Source organism: Bactrocera latifrons, unplaced genomic scaffold (assembly GCF_001853355.1).
Source record: "Bactrocera latifrons isolate USDA-ARS-PBARC rearing strain unplaced genomic scaffold, ASM185335v1 scaffold_141, whole genome shotgun sequence".
In the NCBI taxonomy this organism is placed as follows: Eukaryota; Metazoa; Arthropoda; class Insecta; order Diptera; family Tephritidae; genus Bactrocera; species Bactrocera latifrons.
Window position 1 is genome coordinate 287,664 of NW_017534864.1, and position 22,519 is coordinate 310,182.

The 22,519-nt window shown below is 37.3% G+C and overlaps 1 protein-coding gene across 9 annotated transcripts; it reads right to left on the reverse strand.

The window, feature by feature from the left end:
- Positions 1-3,354: 3,354 nt before the first annotated feature.
- Positions 3,355-22,099, reverse strand: LOC108965549 (ikaros family zinc finger protein). 9 transcript variants are annotated; one of them, XM_018928063.1, is made up of 7 exons: positions 21,662-22,099; positions 8,446-9,120; positions 8,159-8,377; positions 7,783-8,086; positions 7,444-7,704; positions 7,198-7,344; positions 3,355-6,445 (listed from the first exon to the last, which is right to left on the reverse strand). In XM_018928063.1, the coding sequence occupies exons 2-7, from the start codon at positions 9,114-9,116 to the stop codon at positions 6,044-6,046; spliced, it is 2,004 nt and encodes a 667-aa protein (XP_018783608.1). In that variant the 5' UTR covers positions 9,117-9,120; positions 21,662-22,099; the 3' UTR covers positions 3,355-6,043. The 9 variants fall into 9 exon arrangements, with proteins under 9 accessions (XP_018783608.1, XP_018783602.1, XP_018783604.1 ...); XM_018928057.1 differs by adding an exon at positions 21,035-21,203 and having other exon boundaries at positions 7,444-8,086; XM_018928059.1 differs by having other exon boundaries at positions 7,444-8,086; positions 21,684-22,099.
- Between the last annotated feature and the right edge of the window lie 420 nt (positions 22,100-22,519).

Sequence of the window (22,519 nt, forward strand, 5' to 3'; positions counted from 1 at the left end):
TTAAAAAATAAAATTAAATTATTTTTTATTTAATTTTTCACGCTTTTGAAAAAAATTTACATTTTCACCATTTTTCTGAAAAAAATGGTTCATATGATACAAGATTATCACGCATATGTGTCGCAGAGAATGCTTCTTTACTTTGTATATTTTTCTTCAAAGCATTTCTCTTTATTTATTCGATTTCGATTTGCACCTTCTCTATGTTTTAAGTTCTCTGTTATAAGCGTGTTTCATTGAGCATTTTCAGTGTTAAATGAGAAAAATAATGCTAATTCCATGTAAACAAATTTACGCATAGAGATTCGTTTATTTTCTATGCGCAACCGACTCGGCCATAATTTATATACATATGATCCGTATATATTTGGTATCAAAGCATATACCAGAGAACTTAAAACATGTTTTACATGTGAATTCCCTATCACAATCTTATAAGTTCTGTTAGCCGTCCAATCGAACATCAWACAGAATTCAATTTGCACCTTCTCTATGTTTTAAGTTCTCTGATTATACGTTCTCTGTGATGGCTTCTAACTCAACCGCATTTTGGTTGACGTTTTGAAATACGTCCAAACATATTCAATTAAAGAATTATCAAACTTCAGCTATTTTGTGGTATTACGGTTTTCAACACGAGCGCGGTTAACAACAATATTTCGGAAAAAATATTAACACAAAATGGAAACGAGATAAATAAACTATTTAAAATATGCTAAACTATCTTTAATCAGTTATTTCGTGCTTATACAAAGAAAAATCCAGATTAGAACGAAATTAAATAGCTTGTTGAGCTCATTCTTGTTTTAATGTTGCCAATATAACTTTGGCTTAAGAAGTTAAGATGGGTTTGAGTGGCCACGAACGCAACATTTAATTTATTGTGGTATATATCACTTCAAATGTCCTTTTTATTATTCAACTTTTCTGATGCAGCAATTGGTTTGAATTGTTTTAATTATTCCATAATGTTCAGTTGCTAAGTTATCTGCCAAAGATTCACTTCTTCATATCGGTAACAATAATGAATCTTCGGCCGAAATTAGTTGTAGTTCATAATATCCAAAAAATATTTTATTAATCTGAAATTGGTTGCTTTAATGCTACTCAAAGCCATTTACGGGAGCGTAAAACCAGATCTTTTCCAGTATTTTATAACTATATTTTTTTTATTAATAATCATATAAATTCTTTATCTTCTTATAACCTAAGCAGGGGATATTAAGTTTGCCGGAGGCCCTATACATATACATATATTATATACATATACATATATTATATATATGTATATATATGTATATATATATATATATACAGTTCAACTTCCTTAATTCGAATCACCATAATCCACAAAAATAAACAAACGCGTTAGAGAAACTTCGAGTTAYGGAAGAAAATTTGTATGAAATTTGTCTCTAATGTCAATTCAAGAGTTCGAGTTTTAGAAGTTCCACTGGATACACCATATGATCAGCATAACGAGTTGAGTGGATTTATTCATTCGTCTGGCTGTATATGTATGTACTATATATACACTTCGGTTTTGAGATATTGATCTGAAACTTTAAACACGTTCTGGTCTCCCGAAAAAGTTGCTCATTTGTCAGAACCGCCGATATCGATTGCTACACAAATTTACCGATTAGAATCAAGTTTTTGTACGATTTTTTTTTTTAAATTTGTGAAAGGTATTATATTCTGCATCGGTCAAACGAGGTTAAGGTTTTTTTTGCTTTCAATTCCAGTCAGTTTTCTTTGATGCTTGGAGAGTTCGGGTCGGCTTCAAAAGGGCTGAGCCTCCTCTACAATCGACATGGCTTCTAAATTGTAAAAGTGCTATTACAAAACCATTAGAAGCGGTCTTCTGCCAGATGGCTTCAAAAAACTACTTAGCCATCTCCTATGACCAAAAGGAAAATCACAAGACCCATTACATTTTAGAATTATGTATGTCATTATTATTATTGTATTTAAAATTCAACAACTGTATTAATTTTTCAAACAATGTAACGAAATGTGCAACAATGACTTACACTTTCTTACAAAATACTATAACTATCCCTTTCTTCTTCTTCGTTTACGCATTTATGTATGTATGTATTTGAATATTTCTGTTAAACATTTTAGATTTCTTTTCGTTTGATTTACTGTTAAAAGTTGCTTGTCTTGCGTTTTGTTATAATCACGATTTAAGTATATACCATGTACTACACGTTAACCGTTATTCATTTACGCATTTTGCATATTGTTTGCATGTACATAAGTTTGTAGTTAATAATTATTGAATGTTACGAGAACTAATTAAAGAATAATTGAACACAACAATTTATATTACAATTTCCTAATATATGTATATGTATATAGTATGTATGTATATATCTGTATATATGTTTATCTATGTATGTATGCAACTGTAAAAAATATGCAAGGATTTGTGTGTATGTATGTGTAGTGTGTTTGTATGTACTTATGCTGATTGGTGCGAAAAAACATAAGAAAGTTCAACATTATTTGTTCGTGACATTTGCACAATTTACATAAATACCCTTTACGACATATGCAATGCATGCAACAAACACAACACATTGATTTAATTATCAACGAAACGAAATCAAAACTAAATAAAACATACATAAGGTACATATGGATGCTGCGTGTGCATGTATGAGTATGTCTGCATTGAGTATGTTGCAAATGTGTACGTCATGTTGACAATTTGATGAGGAAAGCAAGTTCGCATATTTTGGGTTCGACGAGTGGCGGCGAGTACCGGAAAACGACTCCGGCTGCGCCGTTGCGTCGACGTCGTGGACTGTGGGTCCGCAGCGCAAAGCAAGGAACCCTTGGACGGATGTAATGCCAAACTTGACTCATATTAACTACATTCTACATTCTTACGGCATCCCGTTGCATTAAATGTTAATTGTATTATTTGTTTTAACATTCGTTTATATAACTCTATTCTTCTATTTTTGATTATAGATATACATATATTTTTTTGTTTTATTTTATATATGTATGTATGTATTTAGCATTTTTGAGTTTATATGTGTGTATGTGTGTATGTGTGTGTTATTGCTGCCGTTCGCCTAGTTTAATTGTAAGTTTTCTATGGATATTTTCTAGTAATAATATATAATCTGTCGTAATACATAATATATCATTTATATATAATCTTGTTTGTTTTGTTAAACTCTGAAAACATAACAATTTAAAGCCTTTCTCTAAGGCCATTCAATGGTGCAATATTGCTAATAAAATACCTAAGATTACCCGCTCACAATTACGAATTTGCCTATACGATTTAATAATTATTGCAAGTTTCTCCATTTGTCACATATTTTTTTGTTTTTGTTTTTTTTTTTTTACTGAATTTTATACCCGATTTCTACCGATTTCTAAGTATATAGATTTCTGTGTGAATTTGGTTAACATTGAGGATTCCCTTATACAGCTAATGTTTTGTTCTTTGTCCAAGTGTGTGTGCATGTGTTGGATGTGAAATTATCAACTTTTTGCTTAAATCGCCAGTGTTGACGGTTGCATACGGTCAGTGGCCGCACTAGCAACTACTGATCCATTAAACAAAACCTAACCTAACTTTTTCTACGTAAAACTGTACCTGCCTAGTTTTGGCAAAGCCGCTTCTGTCAATTGATAAATATGTAGCTACTTGAAAGCACATGAAGCTTTGTCTGAATAAGATTTCAGCTTCGCAATTTGTTGCGTTGTCCAAACGAATGCTTACAAGCTAAGAATTTTCTCGCAATGTTTCATAAACATTTTGCTGTTTTTCTTAAGAATAGATAACAAAATATTTATTTTTGACATAAGCTGCTTTCCCAAACTACTTCAGCTATGATTTTATCTCTATGCACGCACATAACATATATGTACATAATTTGGCGTATGTTTTTGGATGTGTATGTGTGTGAATTTTCGGGTATTTGTGTACTTAATCAAAGAGGAAGGTAGGTATCTACGTAGCTTCGAATATAAAAATATTGCTCGTTTTGATTTGTTGACTTTTAGCGCAATTGCTTCAATTACATTTAATTACTGTAAATGTTGGCAATTTCAAAAGCTTTAACGTGTATGTATTTGTGTGTCTGAAGTGCGATTTTTCACACAAAATGTCTTCATTATTAACGTTGTCACTAGGATGTGTGTGATAAGTTCTTACAGCGGTCTCCCCTTCAGGTTATGGTTGAGTCTTCACATGCATTTGTAACAGAAAAATAGTTCAAATAAATCCACCAGTACATGACTGACAATTTGCTTCACTTCAAACATTTTGTTTTTAAAACATGATATTGGCCTGACATGAGTATTTCTGTGATTGACGGACGTGGCGCATGAGTAACCTATTTACAACCAAAATTTTTGAAGGGACACTTCGCTCAGAAAAACAAACTTTGAGTGAAAACTCGAGAAAAGCACAAACAAATGCAAGTAAAGTAATTATATAGTATAATATGAATACGAAAACGGAATTTCACTTCACTTGAACATTAACTAGAGACTGCTTTTAATAATGGGCGATAAAGTTCGTAAGTTCCTCTTACGTGGCTCAAAGTTAAAACCATGTCAACGACCATTTCGGAACTGCATGCAACAGAGGGTTGTTCAACGAGAAATGCAAATGTCTCTACGAAATATAAAACCAAAAATATACTTTAAATGCGAAAATATACTTTTAACCGGCAATTGCTATATTGAAAATTCAATTTATACTTTAGCAATGGCGCTTCCACGATTTTGAATTTTTCCTGCACGCTGTCTGTCACTTACACACGTTAAATCTTTTGATTTTGCCAATACGACATGAATATTTTGACTTTTTCAGATATCGGTCTCACGTTGTACGTGAATTCACCAAAAGTGCAACTGCTTTTGCGTTTTTTGGCTAAAGAAATATTTTAAAATTATTTATCATTAATTAATTAACTATGGTTCGTCGCTATTTCAATTAGGTTTGCTTTACATACGAGTATATGCAACTACATGCTAATTATGTGTATAATTTTCGATTACTTACAACTAATATATGTTTTATAACAATTCATTTAAAATTACATACATACGTTGAAGGTACATTGCAAAAATTTGACCAGCACTAATAGTTAAATTATTGAGTGACTCCTCGCAAGCAAATGGAAATTTTTCATAGCACGCCGGTACTGCATGAATATTTTTTTTTAATTTTTTACTGATTTTATCAGAACTATACGATTTCACAGCGACTGTTCACGTGCCAAGAAAGATTTCCCTCGGCCTATCAAAAGCGACCATTGGCTTTACTTAATGCTCTTCTCTAATTTTATTAATATACAATATATGTATTTAATAACATCATGTTTTTAATTTGGGGCGGATAAAGCTCTAAATGCATTTCTAAAAAGTCGTTTTCCTATTAAAGGTGTCATGTGTTTTGGTACTTTCTCTGTCTTCAGCACTTCTAACAGAGACATATTCATCTGCATTCACAGCATTTTCTTGATATCACTGCTTCTACGCGTGCGCAAAGGATTAACGATTTGCTTTGACGAATACTCGTCATTATCTAACTTACTCATTTGTTTGTAATTAAGAAAGTTGTACGTTAAACATGATAATTTGCATAAGTATTTCAGAAAATGTACTATTTTATGTTTTAATTTTGATTTGTTCTTGCTTTCAGTTACAATCGACTATCACACACTTTTGCATCTCGTGCCTTCAGTTTCCATTACTTTTCGCTTCTACCATGTTTGCGACTCTGGCCTATAGCAGCCACTGTTACACAGCGAACCGCTTGCCTGATTTTCCTAGAACAATACACTAAACTGTCTTATATATTTACACCCACATACTTGTGGAGCCTTCCCCATTAATATTGCCTCTAGCTGTAGATTATTTGTCTCACTATAAAAGAAAGCTCGTTCAACGAGCCCTTCATTGCCTGCTTTATGGACAACTGTTATCGTTTCCGAAATGCCGCCGTGCTTGTAGCTATCTACTTTTGATTGTTGATATTGGCCGCGGTTGTAAGGCTCATTGGTTGCTATTGGTGGCTTTTGCTCAACAAATGCGAATTGAATTCGTAGACGTTGTTGCACTGTTCGCCACATATGTTGCACTTCCATGGATTGCTCTCGCAGTGGCAGCCCTTGTGCAGGAAGTACAGTGTCTCGTCCGGGAACTCGATGCCACAGAATAAACAAGTGAGTATTTGCTTGCGGTTTAGCAGGTTTGGTTCGGTCTCTTGGCCGGTGGAGGTGATCGTGCCGTTACATATAGGGGTGGAATTGCAGGAGGAGCTGTTGCTTGTGGTGCCGGTGACGCCGCCTGTTTGCACGACATTGTTGTTGTCCAATACAGCGGCATTGCGAGTGATGCGATTATTAGCTTTGGCGCAAATGCGTCGTTTAAGATCCTCTCTTAACAAGGACTTCAGTGGGGATACCTGCAATCCATCAGAAAATATAAAAAACACTTCTCAGCTTAGATATGTATAACTAGATAAATAAATGGATAATTGAGGGTTGCACTGCACTGGATCTAATGTGACCTCACAACTGCGCATTGTCCCATCTAGCCCCAGCATTGAAGAAATTCTACACCTTTGCAGGTTATACCCGTTCAGTAATAGTTTGACACAGACCATTTGTTTCCTGGTCGTACTTTCTTTTACATTTTGGTAATGAGATCCCACTGTGCAGAAAGACTCTGTTTCAGTCGGCCTAAGGATGATTAATCTCCGTCTCTTTCTCTGAGGTGCGGTACCCATATTAGGTGGACCCGTAGGCGAAATATCCTCAACGGTTATCTGACTATCGCTTGTTATGGCTATACCGGACACCGACTAATTTTGTTAAATACGCATGAAAAATGCTCGAAAAGACGACATTTGACACGGAGAGCCAAGTACAGAAAGGTTTGTTTCTTAGCTCAATATTTCTGAAATTGTTAGTTAGAATACGAGAATTCAGATATCACATACAAAATAACAAGCTTCATTGAGATACTTTGTACATAAATTATATTGTATGTTGCAACCCCAGACGTTGCAGTTTTAAGAGAAAAAATTCAGACAAGTAGTTTGGTTAAGTGGAGCTTTTCATAATTCCAGTGCAACAGAAATGTTCTCTCTTAAGGAAGGACCCAGTATCGATTGAAAAATCAGATAATTTTGATCTTAAAAACTTGAAAACAGACCTTAATTAACGAAGTTAATCTGCCGTTTGGAGACGAGAATTCCGATTCACTGCTGTCACCGCCATTCATTTGATCGCATTGTGTGGTTGGGCTAATTTTTGTGCCACTCTTATTAGCATCCGTTGATAAATCCTCCCCTACTGGTTCCTACAGTAGAGCAATAATAACCAAAAAACAAACAAAAAAACAGACAAAAGGGGGGTATATGTGAACATAATGAAAAAGGCTAGGAAATTTGTGCATTACACTCGCCTGCTTGATTGGTATCAAACTGATGGATGGTGTGATGTGGTTCTCGTGGTGATGGGTTTTTGGTGAAGGGCAAGCATTCAACTGCGCACCGACATGACTGGTGCTTGAAGGCAACGATTTGGTATTGCAATCGATCGGATGTTCTTGTGGTGGTAGTGGCGCTGGTGACTTATTTCCAATGACTGCATCCCGCTCGCCTCGACCGCCGCTCTTCGTCTCCATCTGTTCCACCCCGGTTGCGGTATTGGCGTTCCCCTGCAAATCAAATGCACATAAAAACGCCGCATCAGTGGATTTCCCCAATTTGCAATTTAGCAACGCATTCCATGTTACATTGAACAAATCGGTTCCATTGTCGGACAGCGTTGAAATTTCCACATGTGGAGTCAAAAAATGCATGGGCGGTGTGGCATTCTCCAGCGAACGCATCGACTCGCCGCTATCGCTCTGATGGGTCGTCGTCATGTTCGAGTTTGCATTCTGGCTTGCAGCAGCAGCAGCTGCAGCCACGACATTCAGGCCCGGTACGAAACTGGCAGCGGCTGCGGCAGCAGCTACTTGTGATGCCTGCGACTCCAAGGCGAGCAGTAAGGATGAGGAACCACCCGGTCCGGGATTATCAAGGTCTATACCATGTCTATAAAACACACCGAATTAAAAAAGAACTTTATTTCTTCAACTACCCGAAGCAGCTTATCTATGTATATACCTGTTGAAAAAGTGAATCCTTAGCGATTTCATAGAACCTGCTCTATAGCTACACAGTGGACAGGTTTTAACGAGGTCGTGTTGGCCGACATGCTCGTTTTGGAAATGCGCGCGCATAGCGATTTGGCGCTGGAAGCCACGGTTACATATGGGACAGTGGTATGGAAGAGTTTTCGTGTGCGTTGTAAAATGTTCTGCCAAATGGTCTTTGCGGAAAAATCTATATTCATAAATTATATAATACTCTGTGTGGTCAGTTCGTAGATCGAGAAAGTAGTAAATACAAACCTCTTTTGGCAGACACGGCATTCGTAAGGCTTGACACCAGTGTGGCGCATTTTGTGCCGTCTCATATTGGCGCCATTTGAGAATTTCATATTGCAAACATCACATTCGAAAACTTTGCGGGATGAGGACGACGAAGACGATGATGCAGTTGGACTGCTGGCATTGCCATTCGTTGCAACCACCGACATATTTGTGGGCACATTATTTACCGTTGCCGTATCCGGTACCAATTTGGTCATATCGTTGCTGTTGCCTGCATTTTGGTCTGCATGGGGCATCACCGAACCGACAACACTCAGATTCTCCAAGTCAGGTTCTTCGGTTTTGAGGCGCGCATGATTAGACAAACACTGGACGACATGTAGCAGTAGCGATGCTCTAGAAGTAGTCTCGAAGTGGTCGCAACGTTCGCAGCGAAACGTCGCCATAGCGGGCGGATTCGGTGTGCTTGTGGATGTGGAATAATTCGTTGGCGGGGTACTATTTGCACGTGCTGTACTATCCAAGGCCACTGGCTGTTCATCTGCGCTGCATTCCTTCAAGCTACGTAGCGCATGTGTATGCTTGACTAACGCACTGTGTTGCAACAAACTCGCTGGTGTCATATCAATTATCCCGCTGTCCTTTAATGTCATCTCCATACCGGCGGCTGCACTTATAGTTTCAGCCATTTACCTAAAACAAAAAAGTAAAATAAGTTGTAGTAACCGATTACTTTAACTAGACCTGTACTTTTTAAAAAAGATTTTAAATCGATCTTGAATGTTCTACAAATTTATCTAATTTATATTTAATTTCGACAATTAATGAGCAGTTTTCAACGGATGTAATGTGTAACTAATTATATGCATGTTACTGTGAGAGATTTTTATAACAAATATGATAATTCTAGTGTCGCAAAGATCACTAAAGTGAGTCGAATACCTTCAGTTATTTTATTATATTTGGATGAAAATAGTTTTGATTCACCTCTAGATAACATCGACATCTTAATGATTAAATCTATTTCTGGAAATATGTGGGCAATGTATGAGAGAGTTCGACAAATGTAACATAAAGGAAACCAAAAACGGATATTTGTATGGAGCTAAAATTATCTATCCTTAAACCATATTCATGCTTAGAAAACATATTACTACAATAGTAAACATGGGTCTGGACATTTTTATAATAAGTAGTTTATCATCAGAAACTAAAAAAATTGAAAATTTTTCTCAGGTGCTAACTCCTTTTTTTCTTTCAATGAGTCTCTTCAGCTGTTTAGTCCTCTTCTCCCATTTTTTTGCCAATAATGACATATTTTATATTGTCTGCGTTTGCTTTCCCTTTGCAGAGAACTTGAGCTGTCATACCTGATTGAAATAAGTCTGTCAGGTGGGAATATCTTTTTTAGTGAATTTAAATGTAATTAGTTTAAAGAACGCCATTTTTTTCTTCGGAGATAATTTCTTACTGAGTTTTAAAACCTCAAATACTTTTCTCATTTTGTTTGCACTCTTACAAAGCACTGAGCGTAAGGCCTTGAGGGGATTAGCTATTTAGACAGTCCCTTGCTATCTTTCCAGCGTTCATTCCAATTACAAAGATGAATAAAACTGCATAAGCAACACAAAATATTCAAACTACAATAAATAAACCTCTAGTTTTATGATGATAAATACGTAGGAGAAGCGATCTTCAGCGTTCGATTCAAGGTTGAATACAGTCCATCTTCAAATATGTATACAGACATTTGTTGTGAGTGGATAGTTTTGGGTTTGATATTAGAGTCGCTTACATTAAGAAAACAGGTTTGAATGAAAGAAACAATAAATTAGAGATGCACATACTAATGCATGTCTATATGTATGCCTACACGAACGGTTGTGTATAAACACAGTTTACCAAAAATTTATATTTTTTCCCTACGATACATTAGAGGTCACCCGGTTAATCCAATTTCAATATGCACACAAACAAGATAATATACAAAAGCACACATAAGAAAATTATAATATATGTATGTATGTATATGGAATAAATAAGATTGACCTTGACGAGCCGTGTTTCAAACTCCAATTCCCCTTTTTTGTTTTTCTTTATGTTACACAAATCTAAGCTAAACTAATGTAGTCATTATAATGTGCGTATAATAATAAAACTCGCATCAAATGCATAATTGTCAAGTTTTCAATTAATCAGTATGAGTTTTTCTTACTTTAAATAATCGTAATTATGGAAACTTTTTTTATAAAAACAAGAAGTCTTCAACATTTTCTAAAGCTTGTCCATTTCTGTGAAAACATACGATCATGTGAAACAGTCATCGACAAGTACACGACTCATGGAGTGTATGCTCCAGGTATATCCTATCTTTTCGTAACATTTGCACAATCGGTAAAAAAACTTCAATAAAATAACAAATACCATTGAAAACTATGCTAAATATTAAAGCAAAGTTTGGGCAGCCTAAAAGATCTATTCTAAACTAAACGACTTGAGGAAGTTTTGAACACTTCAGCATTAGAGCAAAACTTATTGAAAAATTTATCAGAAAATAATATTCACAATTAAGCAAAAACAAGAAAAGCTACGACTGCACCAAAGTAGTAGTAACTTTTACAAATAAAAACATTTTTCACGCATGAACTTGATTTTGGTCGGTCAGTTTGTTTAACCGCTATATGATATAGTGGTCCGATCTGGAACATGTTTTCACATATTTTAGCGGTGCCTTGAATAGTAATCCACCAATCTTGAGAATATCTTGTTAAAAGAAAACCTTGCGGATCGGTCAATTTGAATACCTATATGTTATACGGAGGCTGCTATATATATTTCTGGCCTAGGCAACACTAAGTGTTGCCAGGTGCAATGTGACATTTCCATTGGAAAGTTTGACATTTTTTAGCATAACATCACTCAGAACGTTTTGTCATTTAATTGTGAATTGTTTTATTTACAGGGAATTAAAAAATTCATCTCGGCCAAAAAATGGAATTAACTCGTGAACATTTTCGTGCGATCATTTTTCACAAATTTCCTCGCGGATTATCACGACAATAGTGCAGCGATGAACTAAAATCTTTGTATGGTTATGAAGCACCATCCTATAGCACTGTGAAAAACTGGTACAACGAATTCAATCGTGGCCGACGCTCGCTCGAAGACGAATTCCGTGAAGGTCGTCCAAAAACTGCCGTTGTGCCAGAAAACATCGATGGCCTACGTGAACTGATAATGCAAGACCGTCATGTAACAAACCTTCAGATAGAGGCGTGCCTATGCATTTCTCCAGCATACATTCGATATTGCATGAACACCCGGCCGTAAAAAAGGTTTGTTCTCGTTGTATCCCGCACAATTTGACAATCGCTCAAAAAAATGMTCGTGTAGATTGGTGTAAAGAAATGCTGAAAAAATACGATCGCGATGCTTCAAAAGACGTTTATAAGATCGTCACAGGTGACGAATCATGGATCTATGCGTAAGAGCCCGAAACAAAACAGCAATCGAACGTGTGGTTCTTCCAAGACGAGCCAAATCCAACAAAAGTTGTTTGTGGAAGAAACACTTCGAAGCAAATGGTCGCCTGTTTCTTCGGCAAAACTGGTCATGTGGCGACTGTTCCGCTTGAGCAACGTAGGACGGTCAATTCTGAGTGGTACAYCATCATTTGTTTGCCTGAAGTCTTCGGAGAAATTCGAAAAACGAACAAGAGAAGACGAATCATTGTGCACCATGACAATGCGAGCTCTCACACATCGGCTCAAACCGGCGCCTTTTTTTCTGTACACATATTAATTAATTTCTCAGCAATCTATCAAACATACGCATATGTATGTATTAACATAAAGTTTATAGATTTACCATACACATATAACGTACATACATATTTATAAAAAAAAACATATGTACGTATACCGCTTGTTTTTGAATAACCCCTCAGTCTCTTCTAGTTGGCCTATTTTAACGTTGGTTTTAAAACAAAAATGCCTTAAAGCATAAGCACATGTAAAGATATGCGAATAGATATTCACATACATACATAGTAAATATGTACTAGTATATTTTAATGCTCCTTAGCTGCATTATAACCAAGTCATTAGGTCAAGTTTTGAAACCAAACTAGCTCACATCCCAAATTCATAAATATCTCGCTCGAAAGGTAAAGCCACACAGATCCATACTGGTACTATACTACATACATACCTAAATTGTGCATAGTTTACCCACATGCCCTACATACACACATATGCCAATGCATATATGTGTGTAAACAGATACACGTTGAATAGGCATGAGAGAGCACATTTTGTTTTCTATTTTATGCTCTTTGCCACTTTGAAGTTATTCATGTCAGTATGTCAGTGACATATCTGCTTAACATTTTTTATGTTGGATTATGTCGCACAAAAGCCGGGCGACTAACAAGCAAAACCTACCAACCAGGAATATATGTATGTTATACCGAAAGTGGATGACCCACACATAACCGCGCACACACACGCTTAATGGTTTCGCTCAAATAGACCCTTTAAAACATTTTTAATTAATCAAAACTAAAGTACAAAACATTGAAGCTACGAAGAACTTAAAGTTACGTCTCTCGCCTAAAAAGACACCATAAATTTGCTAACCCCCTCCTAATATTGTTAAGTCCTTAAAAGCTGTTAATTTTGGTCAAATTCCTCGGCTGGAAATGATATTTCCATATTTATCAATTACAAATCGTTTAATATTGGATATTTCGATATTTTTAATTCTATTAGCAAAACCTGTCTTTCGAATCCCACATTTTTCTTTTCATCATTCCTGTTCTAAAAAGCATCAAGCCGACATAACTTTTCCGAGTCATTTACTGACTTTTTCCAAGAAAGGACGGGCATATGCTCAATATAAGGTCTTTGGGGACATTTTCTAGTTGCAACTATGGCGTAACGCCGTGATCCAAGCATCAAGTTAGGTCACACAATTAGCACAACATAACTGTTTTTATCAGGAGTCCTTTTGTGAAATAACCGTCAGGTTTATGATAATAACAAATCACGGTACTCATTTGCCATATGTACATATGTACATGCATATGTTCTTATGTATATACTTATGCATAATTTGGATGCAACCTTTTACACTGGACTGATTACCGAGACTGGTTCACATTTTAGGAAAAGTAAAAATATTAAATTACTTATAATTGGGTAGTCGCCAAGATCGACTTTCCACAAGCTATTTATTTTACAAGAGAAAATAACAGTTAACTAAATAGTGCACGTGCGAGAGTTACACACAACTTTACATTCATAAGAGAAGTTATATATTTCTAAATACAAGTGTGTGTGCTTGTGGGTGACTCTATCGGAACTTGACATTAATTCTGAAGTTTCTGCTATTGAAAGTAGGTGACATTGTTCCCGCTGCTCATTTACAACATGCCACATAAACGAATTCTAGCACACACACACACATCAGTTCATCGCAGCCCAACGCATTCGGTGAACAGAAGTCAAACGAGAAATTGTTTGTTCGGCAAAAAAGAACGACGAAACTAATAACAAAACGCACATATGTTTGTATGTAAATATAAAAGAATGGTGAATAAGAATTAGTTTTAACCATAGATAACGTTTCAACTGTAACATAAACGCACCAACACGGCGGTTGTGCTTTTCGCGCCATACTCCCAAGTTAGAAAGTGGAACAGGAATTTCCCTCATTAAGGTAAAGCAGCGTAAAACGGAGCAGCGCAAGCAGCGAAATTCTCCCCACCGGCAACGATCAACAGACTGAAAGCTTAACTTGCGCTCGGGCTAGTAAGCGTGCACATGTGGGTATGCATGTAAGTAAGCACACACAGCGACGCTGTAGCGGCGCGTTGTTCCGAATGCGAAGCGATGATTTCATTTATGTAGGCGCTGCAGCAGCGCGTTGCGAAACACTTGCCATGGCCAACGGCAAGAGCAAGTGGAGCAAAAATAGTTCACCATTCCACACATGTGGGACACTGCCACAGCGCTGACATTAAGCAGAGTAACAACAATAGCAACAACAATGACAACAGTCAGCGACCAACAGACAGACCGCACGTTTGGCTACCTCGACTCACACATTGAGCCACTCTGTTCGTTATTACTATATTTGCAATTACAACTTCCACTATCATTCGCAACTCTTCATTTTGGAACATTTAGCTCGATAAAGTGCTTCACACTCCAACACTGACATCACCCACTAAAACGTATGCACAAAGGGTTTTGGCTACTTGCTTCACTTTTTGCGCTACTCGCAGTCGTTTTGACCTTTTGGTGGTAAGTATTATAGTTTTTTTTTTTTTTTTTTTTTTTTTTGTTTTTTTTTTTTTTTTGTTGTTATTTTTTTTTTTTTTTTTTTTTTTTTTTTTTTTTTTGTTTTTGCTTTAGCACTAGGCAGTATAATCCATGAGTGTGCCCAAACTGTTTGAACGCATTTCTTTTCCATTCATATTGGAGCACCTAGAGAAACACTGACCCCATTGAGCAATAATTAGTTAACAATAGACGATGGTCGTAAACGTCTATTGCTTTAAAATCGTCCACTTCACTTCTTTCGCTCGGTTGAGCTGCTGTCTTCTACGATTTGTAAATAATGAATTTCTAATAAATTGATTTAAACTATTTGACGTTTCCGCTTTAAAGTGTATTTCGCTCTTTTAGAGGCCACAATGCTCGTAGAATTTAAAGCGAAATTTCCACATACACCGCGTGTACTCAATCTTGTCAAAAAGGCAAAAGCGCTCTGACAGCGGCACAACGTGCTTCAACAGCGAGAAAGTCTCTCCGCCGCCTCTCGTCAACTGCGTTAGCTTCCCAGCGTTCGTTGGTGCTTGCGCTCGAAAGCAGTGTTGTTTTGTTGACCTAATTTTCCTCTCGCTTGTTACAATTGTGTGCTCACTTTGACTTTTTATTATTTTTGTATTTTACATTTTCCTCATTTTTACTCATTTCGTTAAGTTTTCTTCGCAATGTTCTCCTCACGCGATGGCAACTAGTTCTCTGACAGACTGACTGGCCAAATGGTAACTTGACCGTCTCGTCGGCCGACCGTTCGACGGGTACGACCATTGCAATGGCTGGCCGTTGCGCTCATATTTCGTCAGCGTTCAGTTGTAGCGAAGTTGTGAAGCGACGAGTAAATGTTAGTTGGCGGCCGTGATGCTTTATAGATATGAACTAGAAAACCAGCTGCAGCAGCACCAACAACAACGGCACTACGTTACAGAGCACTGCACATGTGTATTTACTACGTACGTATAGACGCACATGGACACGCTTGCACACACACAACTGGCTAAGCAATTTTTTTTTTCAAGCGAAGAACTGCAAGAAACTGATTTAAGATATAAACTGGAGTTGCGTTATTGTTACCTCGCATGCAGTTCACACAAATACCTAATTGTGTCAAGTATAAATATAACAATTATTTCTAATACCGAGTACATTTTTGATGTTGCCATGCTGTAGGAACACATTGGAAGAGAGCATATTTCTGCCGTAATTACATCGCCATCGTCATCCCCATTGCTTCCGTGGCGGCGACCGGATTCTTGCAATTTCACCTAATGGTGAGAATAGAATTTTCGCCTCACACCCCCAACCGTTGTAATGTTGCAAACGGATTATATAGTATGTCACAAAAGTGTTGATATATGTTTGCACACATGTACATCCATATGTATGTGCGAACGTCTCAAACATAGAAATTCATAGCATTATTATTGTACATACATTTGATTTATATATGTAGATATGTACATATGTATGTACATATGTATATGTTGAAAGCATATGCACAACTGTTCACACATCTAATCTTAAAAAAGCCTATGCTTGCCATGCACCCAACCTAGTTTCCACTATTTGTTCTACTTTTCGTTTCGTTGCAGTGCAACTTAGCAGCAATTCACCTCACGTAAAACTGATGTCAGGCCAGCAAAAGCTTGCAATTTTTCATAACTTGGATGTTGCTTCTACTTGTAGTGTCTTCAGCGATTATTTTCATAACTTTATTGCACAATCCACGAAATAATCCATGCACTCATGTACTCGAAACCCGAATATGTGTGAATATATGTATGTATGTATTTGTACGCGGCCGCGTTCTTCACAGATGCGCTTATGCGTGCGACAAACAACCGAATCGACGATGGAACGAAAGCGTTCGATGTGTGACTACAGGCGATGGCGTTTTCGGAGAACCCTGGTACGCGTGTTTCGCGTCYTCGATTCTAATGTTTTGCTTTTCGGCACAACACAACAACATATACTGAATCCAAAGTACCGCACTATGCATGCACACAAGCAGTAGTGTGTCAGGGAATACCACTTTAGACGAATGCGACGCAGCGACGCCGGCAGCGCAAACATCAGTGTCAGCTGCGCCATAACTAAAGCCGTAGGCAGTAGTCGTCTCCAAAGCTAAACGCTCCCTGTTCATATATGTAGTCAGCATTCAGTCAGCTCTTCGTACACAAAACACCAGTGCGCTCCACAGCAATTGGCATGCTCTCGCTCGTTTGGTCTGTGTTGTAACAAAGAGCGATGCGGCTGTTGTGTGCTAATCGTAAACTGAGTGGAAACGCCGACGTGCCAATGTTTGAAGCGAGACGACGCACGATTCAAAATTAGGTCAACAGGTTTGGAGTGGGCCTTCTCATATGCTGTGTGATTGTATCTTCCCCGCCATACCGCAGTGCCATTATGCTGACACGACATTCAACGCAATTGCTGTTTATTTTGCGATTGTGTGGCGCTCAACGCACGATAAGTGAGCAGAGAGCGCACCTTCATGCTCGCCCAATTTGCACCTAATGCTCGGTAGCGCACCTCTTCCGTTTCTTTCCTTCCTTCCCAATCGTTCCGCACTCATTCGGTTGCGCGGCAAAAACCGTAAGTCGGCCAAACCACCGACGCAATGCATTTATTGCGCCACCGCCACAGCCAACTAATCATCCGCTCGCTGCTCGCTGCTCGCTTCTTTCACATAGCATTGTGTGATTAGTTGTTGTTAGACTAACGGACTTGGTTGTTGTTGTTAGTTGAACGCTTGGTGTTTTGGGCCAGGGTAGTGAAACAGCTTTAATAACAATTCCAATACTGATTGCGCTGTACGGTGTTGATTAGCAGTTACGCCTGCAGGTACTTAGGAACGGTGGAGTCTCGTTGTTGTTGCCGCTGTCGCTGACGCTGTCACATCCACTGTTGCAACCGTCGCAGCCACTGTTCCAATGCAGCACCCAACGGCTAAAAACATTGTGCTAGTCGCATTCGATACTCTGCTTAGCAGCGCTAATATACCTGTATAATCGCGCGTCTAGAAGTCGTCTGAAACAAGCTATGAATAAGGTGTCAGAATGCTACTTGCACACCTACACACCCACATGCAAGCATAAGAGCGATGGTGTACGCTGGCGAACGTCTGTTCCAAATGTGCAGACAAGCGTTTGCAGCACGGCGTGGAATGGCATGTGCAATGCCTTTGGTTGAATTGCAAGTCATCAAATGTGTTAGTAGGAACTTCTGAAAGTGCACATACATATGTATATATATATGTATATTGTAGAATACCTACTGAATATACACTAGTAGTTCCTAATCTCCAGAAGGGTTGCATAGTAAATAATTTAATTTATTCTATTTAGTTTATGTTTTTTATTTCATTCTCTCACAAGTTCAATTTACACGGTTTTGAATTCCAGAAAAATAATAAAATAAATAAACCGAAGCTATAAAACCTTCCACAGGCACATTTCTTATAGCTATGGTATAAAAAGCTATCTACTATAGAGGTCAGATCTGACTTATTTATGTACATGTTAGTTGATTGTAGCGTTGTTTTGGACAATAATCAATGCCAAATTCTGTGAAAATATCTTGTCAAATTAACAAATTTTCCTTACAAGATCTTTATTTTAATCGGTTTGACAGCTATACTATAATGAAATGTAAAAAAGGAGAAACAGTATTTGTGATATCTAAAACTACTCCATATATGTAGATATATGTATTTTTGCTGTAAATGATCAGAATGTTTGCTATAAATGATCAGAATGACGAGGCGAGCTGGAATTCGGGGACTGCAAAATTCGGTTCCGATAATTTGAGAACAAATTGAGATATCCTTCCTTGGTATAAAGGGGAGGTTAGTATTTCAGATGAGCATAATCAGACCATTGTCACGACCATGAAACTAAATTATACGAAACCTATATTTAATAGTTATAGCCTAACTGCATTGATATATAAAACGGCCATTTGATACATGCAATCGCTTTAAGGACAGGCATCCATGGTTTTAAATCTTTGAAAAGCAGGCGTGGTATCGCCTCTAATAGATCCAAAGTCCATACTTTACAGTGCAATAGAGCTATATTAACCAGCTTTGCTCAGAACTCCCCTGAGTTGAGTTTATCACATATCAATAAATTAGATTGATTTTATTATTAATATTTCGGATTCCCGGTTTCACAGTCCATACTTAAGTTGTGCTTCAGATAAAACAGGAAAACAGTGTTTTACAGTTCATACTTAAGTATTGAAAATGTGAGACTTAAGCAGCGCTTAAGTAACAGCTGATTTTTTGTTTTGAATTTTTAGTTATTTGTGAAAAGAAATAAGATATTATATTTTGTAAAAAAAATATGCAATCGGATTGGGATTTCCACCAGTTCCAATAGCTGCTCCGACTGTTGTTTTCATCCATTTTTTTATTACATTTTTTAATATAAAGTTCTCCAACACCTGATAGCATTTCCTAAGTCTTGATCCTTGCGAGACTATAAAATTTGCGATTACACCCGAACTTAGCTCTTCCTTACTTGTTTTATATAATTATCAAAAGCACTTACATATGAATATATTATTAGAAAAAACTTAAAATTTATAATCTTAATTTTTCATTTTTCAATAATTAATTTTGGCAGTTTGGATTTTCAGGATTCGTATAAGGATGTGAGATTTTGAGCAATAGCAGCGATTATTATCAAAAATGTAAAATTCAACTCAAAAGCGTACTTGTTTTAACACACAAATTTAGATCTTCCCAATGCTCACTATTTTTTACGTTTTAGCTTTGCTCTTTACGCTTGGACTTGGTCTACAATATTCAAGTTTCATGCTTCTACTTGTGTGATCTCAATCGCATGCAGCATGGCATATAAACACCGAAAACTATTTGTATCGAAAGCACACGTTCTGTTATTATTACCACCTGATTACGATGTGTCTACGAGTGCATAACGAACTACATAAATACACACATGCAAAGTGTACGACTTCGTAAGTACTATATGTACTGACCCAGTGAGGAAAATAACAGGTGACACTTCGGTGCCCTGTTTGATGACATTCTTAACCTGCTGGTGATTTGGTCTGGAACTGAACTCAAATTGAGGCGCTATAAACTAGTATATTTATTCCTTATTGGTATTTAAAGATAATGATTATTACTACTTCTCTTGTTATTTGGATTTTTGCCGTACTTTTTCTTCGGGCTATGCCGAAAGTGGATGGATCTGCATCATTAAGTCTCATTAAATCGGCTAACGGATTTTAGATCATCAAAACCCTCTGAAGTTTACCTCTACCTACCGCCCATGTATGTACATTTGGTAATATTTTTAGGTTCTTACCTTGTCAGGACTTTAACCCACATTCCACTTAGTGCTAAGCACACACTTAGCCTACGAACGGTAATCACAAGTACTCTTTAATGACAAATTTGGTATTACTAGACTAATTCTAAATAATTTACTCGTAAACATTTCCATCATCCTAAAATTTCCTACAAGGTAATCATAGGTACGAGCTGAACGAACGCACATTGCGCAAACAAATTACAACCACTACATATGCGTGTGTTTGTATACATGAATGCGGGTACGTAAGTGTGTCCAATTGAATGCCTATTCGTATAGTTAAGAATTTCGAAACGACCTATGACAATATTTAGTTGCCTAATCACAAAATAGAGTTACTGTGCTGTTCCTCTTTGATTTGAAATATGTGAAACGGACGAATTTGCAGAGATTTGAAAGTGGAAGTTGTTCTTATTCCAAAATTAATAAACGTTTTAAGGGTTCTTATGGTTAGTATGTTATATACATATGTATGAGTTTTAAAACAATAATAATGTAGTAAATCCATGTGAGGTTTAATTCAAAAATTTCATTTGGAGTTTACTTCTTCCCCTTTCAATGTCCGGGTTATTGAAATAGAATAGTCACAAGTTTTTGTTTCGAATAAGTAAGAAATAACTGTAATTATTCTACGATACTGCTGCGTTAATTGCGATAAATAGTCTAAGATTTCTAACTTATATTTTTACTTTTGAAGAACTGTTAAAAAGTTAATTTTTTTGTTTAATAAAGTGAGGCTATTTTCATAAGGGGTTTGTTCAGTGCTGGTTCAGTTTCCCAAACAGTTTGCTTTTACGCTACGAACCTTGTTTGATTAGTTACTGTAAGGTTAGAAAATATTTAGATAAGAAGCATGTTGAAAAGTGTTTGGTTAAAAAAACTAAAGCTGTAATTGAAACATATGCAAGTAGGTCAGATTTCAAATATAATTAAACATACATTGAAATTAAGTAAAAACGCAGGGAAGAAGAGCTCCAGCCCCGATGTTGCAAAACATAACTGGAAAAGGCGTATGCCTACATATTTACTTGGTTCAGCACGCATACACATATTCCATCGTATCGATGCATCTCTCGAGGTTTGCCCAACCGCAGTAACTCTACCAGTTCTGAACTGTAAAATGCGGATACATAAGTGAAACACTGTAGAAATAAGACTTAACTAGGTAATCCATAATGCACTTGATTTTCTAAATTTTCATTTTTTATTAGCTCCTGTTTCTAATCTGTTCCATGTATTTTTTTTTTTTTTTTTTTTTTTTGTGAATTTCGTGTTTGTTGTCGTGCAATTTCCATTAAATTTTATAGTATGACAAAGTGCACTCTCGAAACGCCATACACACTTTTCTGACAACAACAGTGCCTTCCGCTTCCCGCCCACACCCAGCACATATTGCAACATCGCAGTTCTGCACTGCACCGACAGTGAATTAAATGCAGTTCGGTAAAATTGGTCGATCGGATATTGTGGTCTGTGCTACTCTTGCCACTCTTGATACACTCTATGCTTGTTCTACTGGTTGTTAGTTTCTTTATTTATTATTATTTTTGTTTTTTTCATACTAACGGTAGTAGGTCGCTGCAATTACCAATCTAAACGTATGGTGCAGCAACTCCTGACAGGGTTGGCGAAGTAATGAAGTCAAGTGGCTGTTCGGTAAAACACGTAACGCGTATTTCACGTACCTCGCGGCAAGTTCCACCGAAGCCCGTTACACGAAATACGTGAATAATTCAAATACACAAGTCGGAAGCAATAATAACAACAAACAGTAAACGAAAAACAAAGCACTCTCAATAGCAATAGGTAACTAACAACAATAATAACAACAATAAATTCAACAATGCATATTTAACAGATATAAGAAACTAAAAGAATCACTTGCTAACGATGAAGAACAACGAGCGCTGTGAGCACAAAAAAAAAATTAGTACAAAAACGAAACGAATGGCCGGACAGAAACAAATAAGTGAGCGACCGAGCGAGCGAGCGAGCGAACGTGTAAAAACGTCCGCATCCGAAAACACACTGGTAGCAGATAGCGGCTCCATGGCTGTTGTAGCGACGAACACTACTGGATTGCTCTGCTTGCATGCGACACTGTGGACGGCGACGTCGACGCCGAAGGTATCCACCCCACCGAACCGCAGACCATCAGCAACAACGTTGCTACCGCCATTTGAGCATCTCACAAAGTCGGGAAATCGGTATAGTGTGCCGCCGCCACTGCCCCTTGCGTGCCACCGCACCCACGGCTACCACCGCACACTATTGTGAACGCTGACTACCTTTCCGTACAGCTGCGCGTGCGCTTTATCTCGAGCGACTGAACTGCGAACACTACAACTCCTCAAGGCCTACATGGATTTAGGCCACAAAAATGCCGAAGTGATTCAAGCCAATTCCAAGAGACTCAAACGGCGT

Excerpts from the sequence above, each read along its gene's own strand:
- LOC108965549 (XM_018928059.1), bottom strand. The coding sequence starts at position 9,116 with ATGGCTGAAACTATAAGTGCAGCCGCCGGTATGGAGATGACATTAAAG. Across the intron at positions 8,378-8,445 it reads TGCCGTGTCTGCCAAAAGAG|ATTTTTCCGCAAAGACCATT; the intron begins GTTTGTATTTAC and ends TTATGAATATAG. Across the intron at positions 7,345-7,443 it reads TACCAATCAAGCAGGCGAGT|GAACCAGTAGGGGAGGATTT; the intron begins GTAATGCACAAA and ends GCTCTACTGTAG.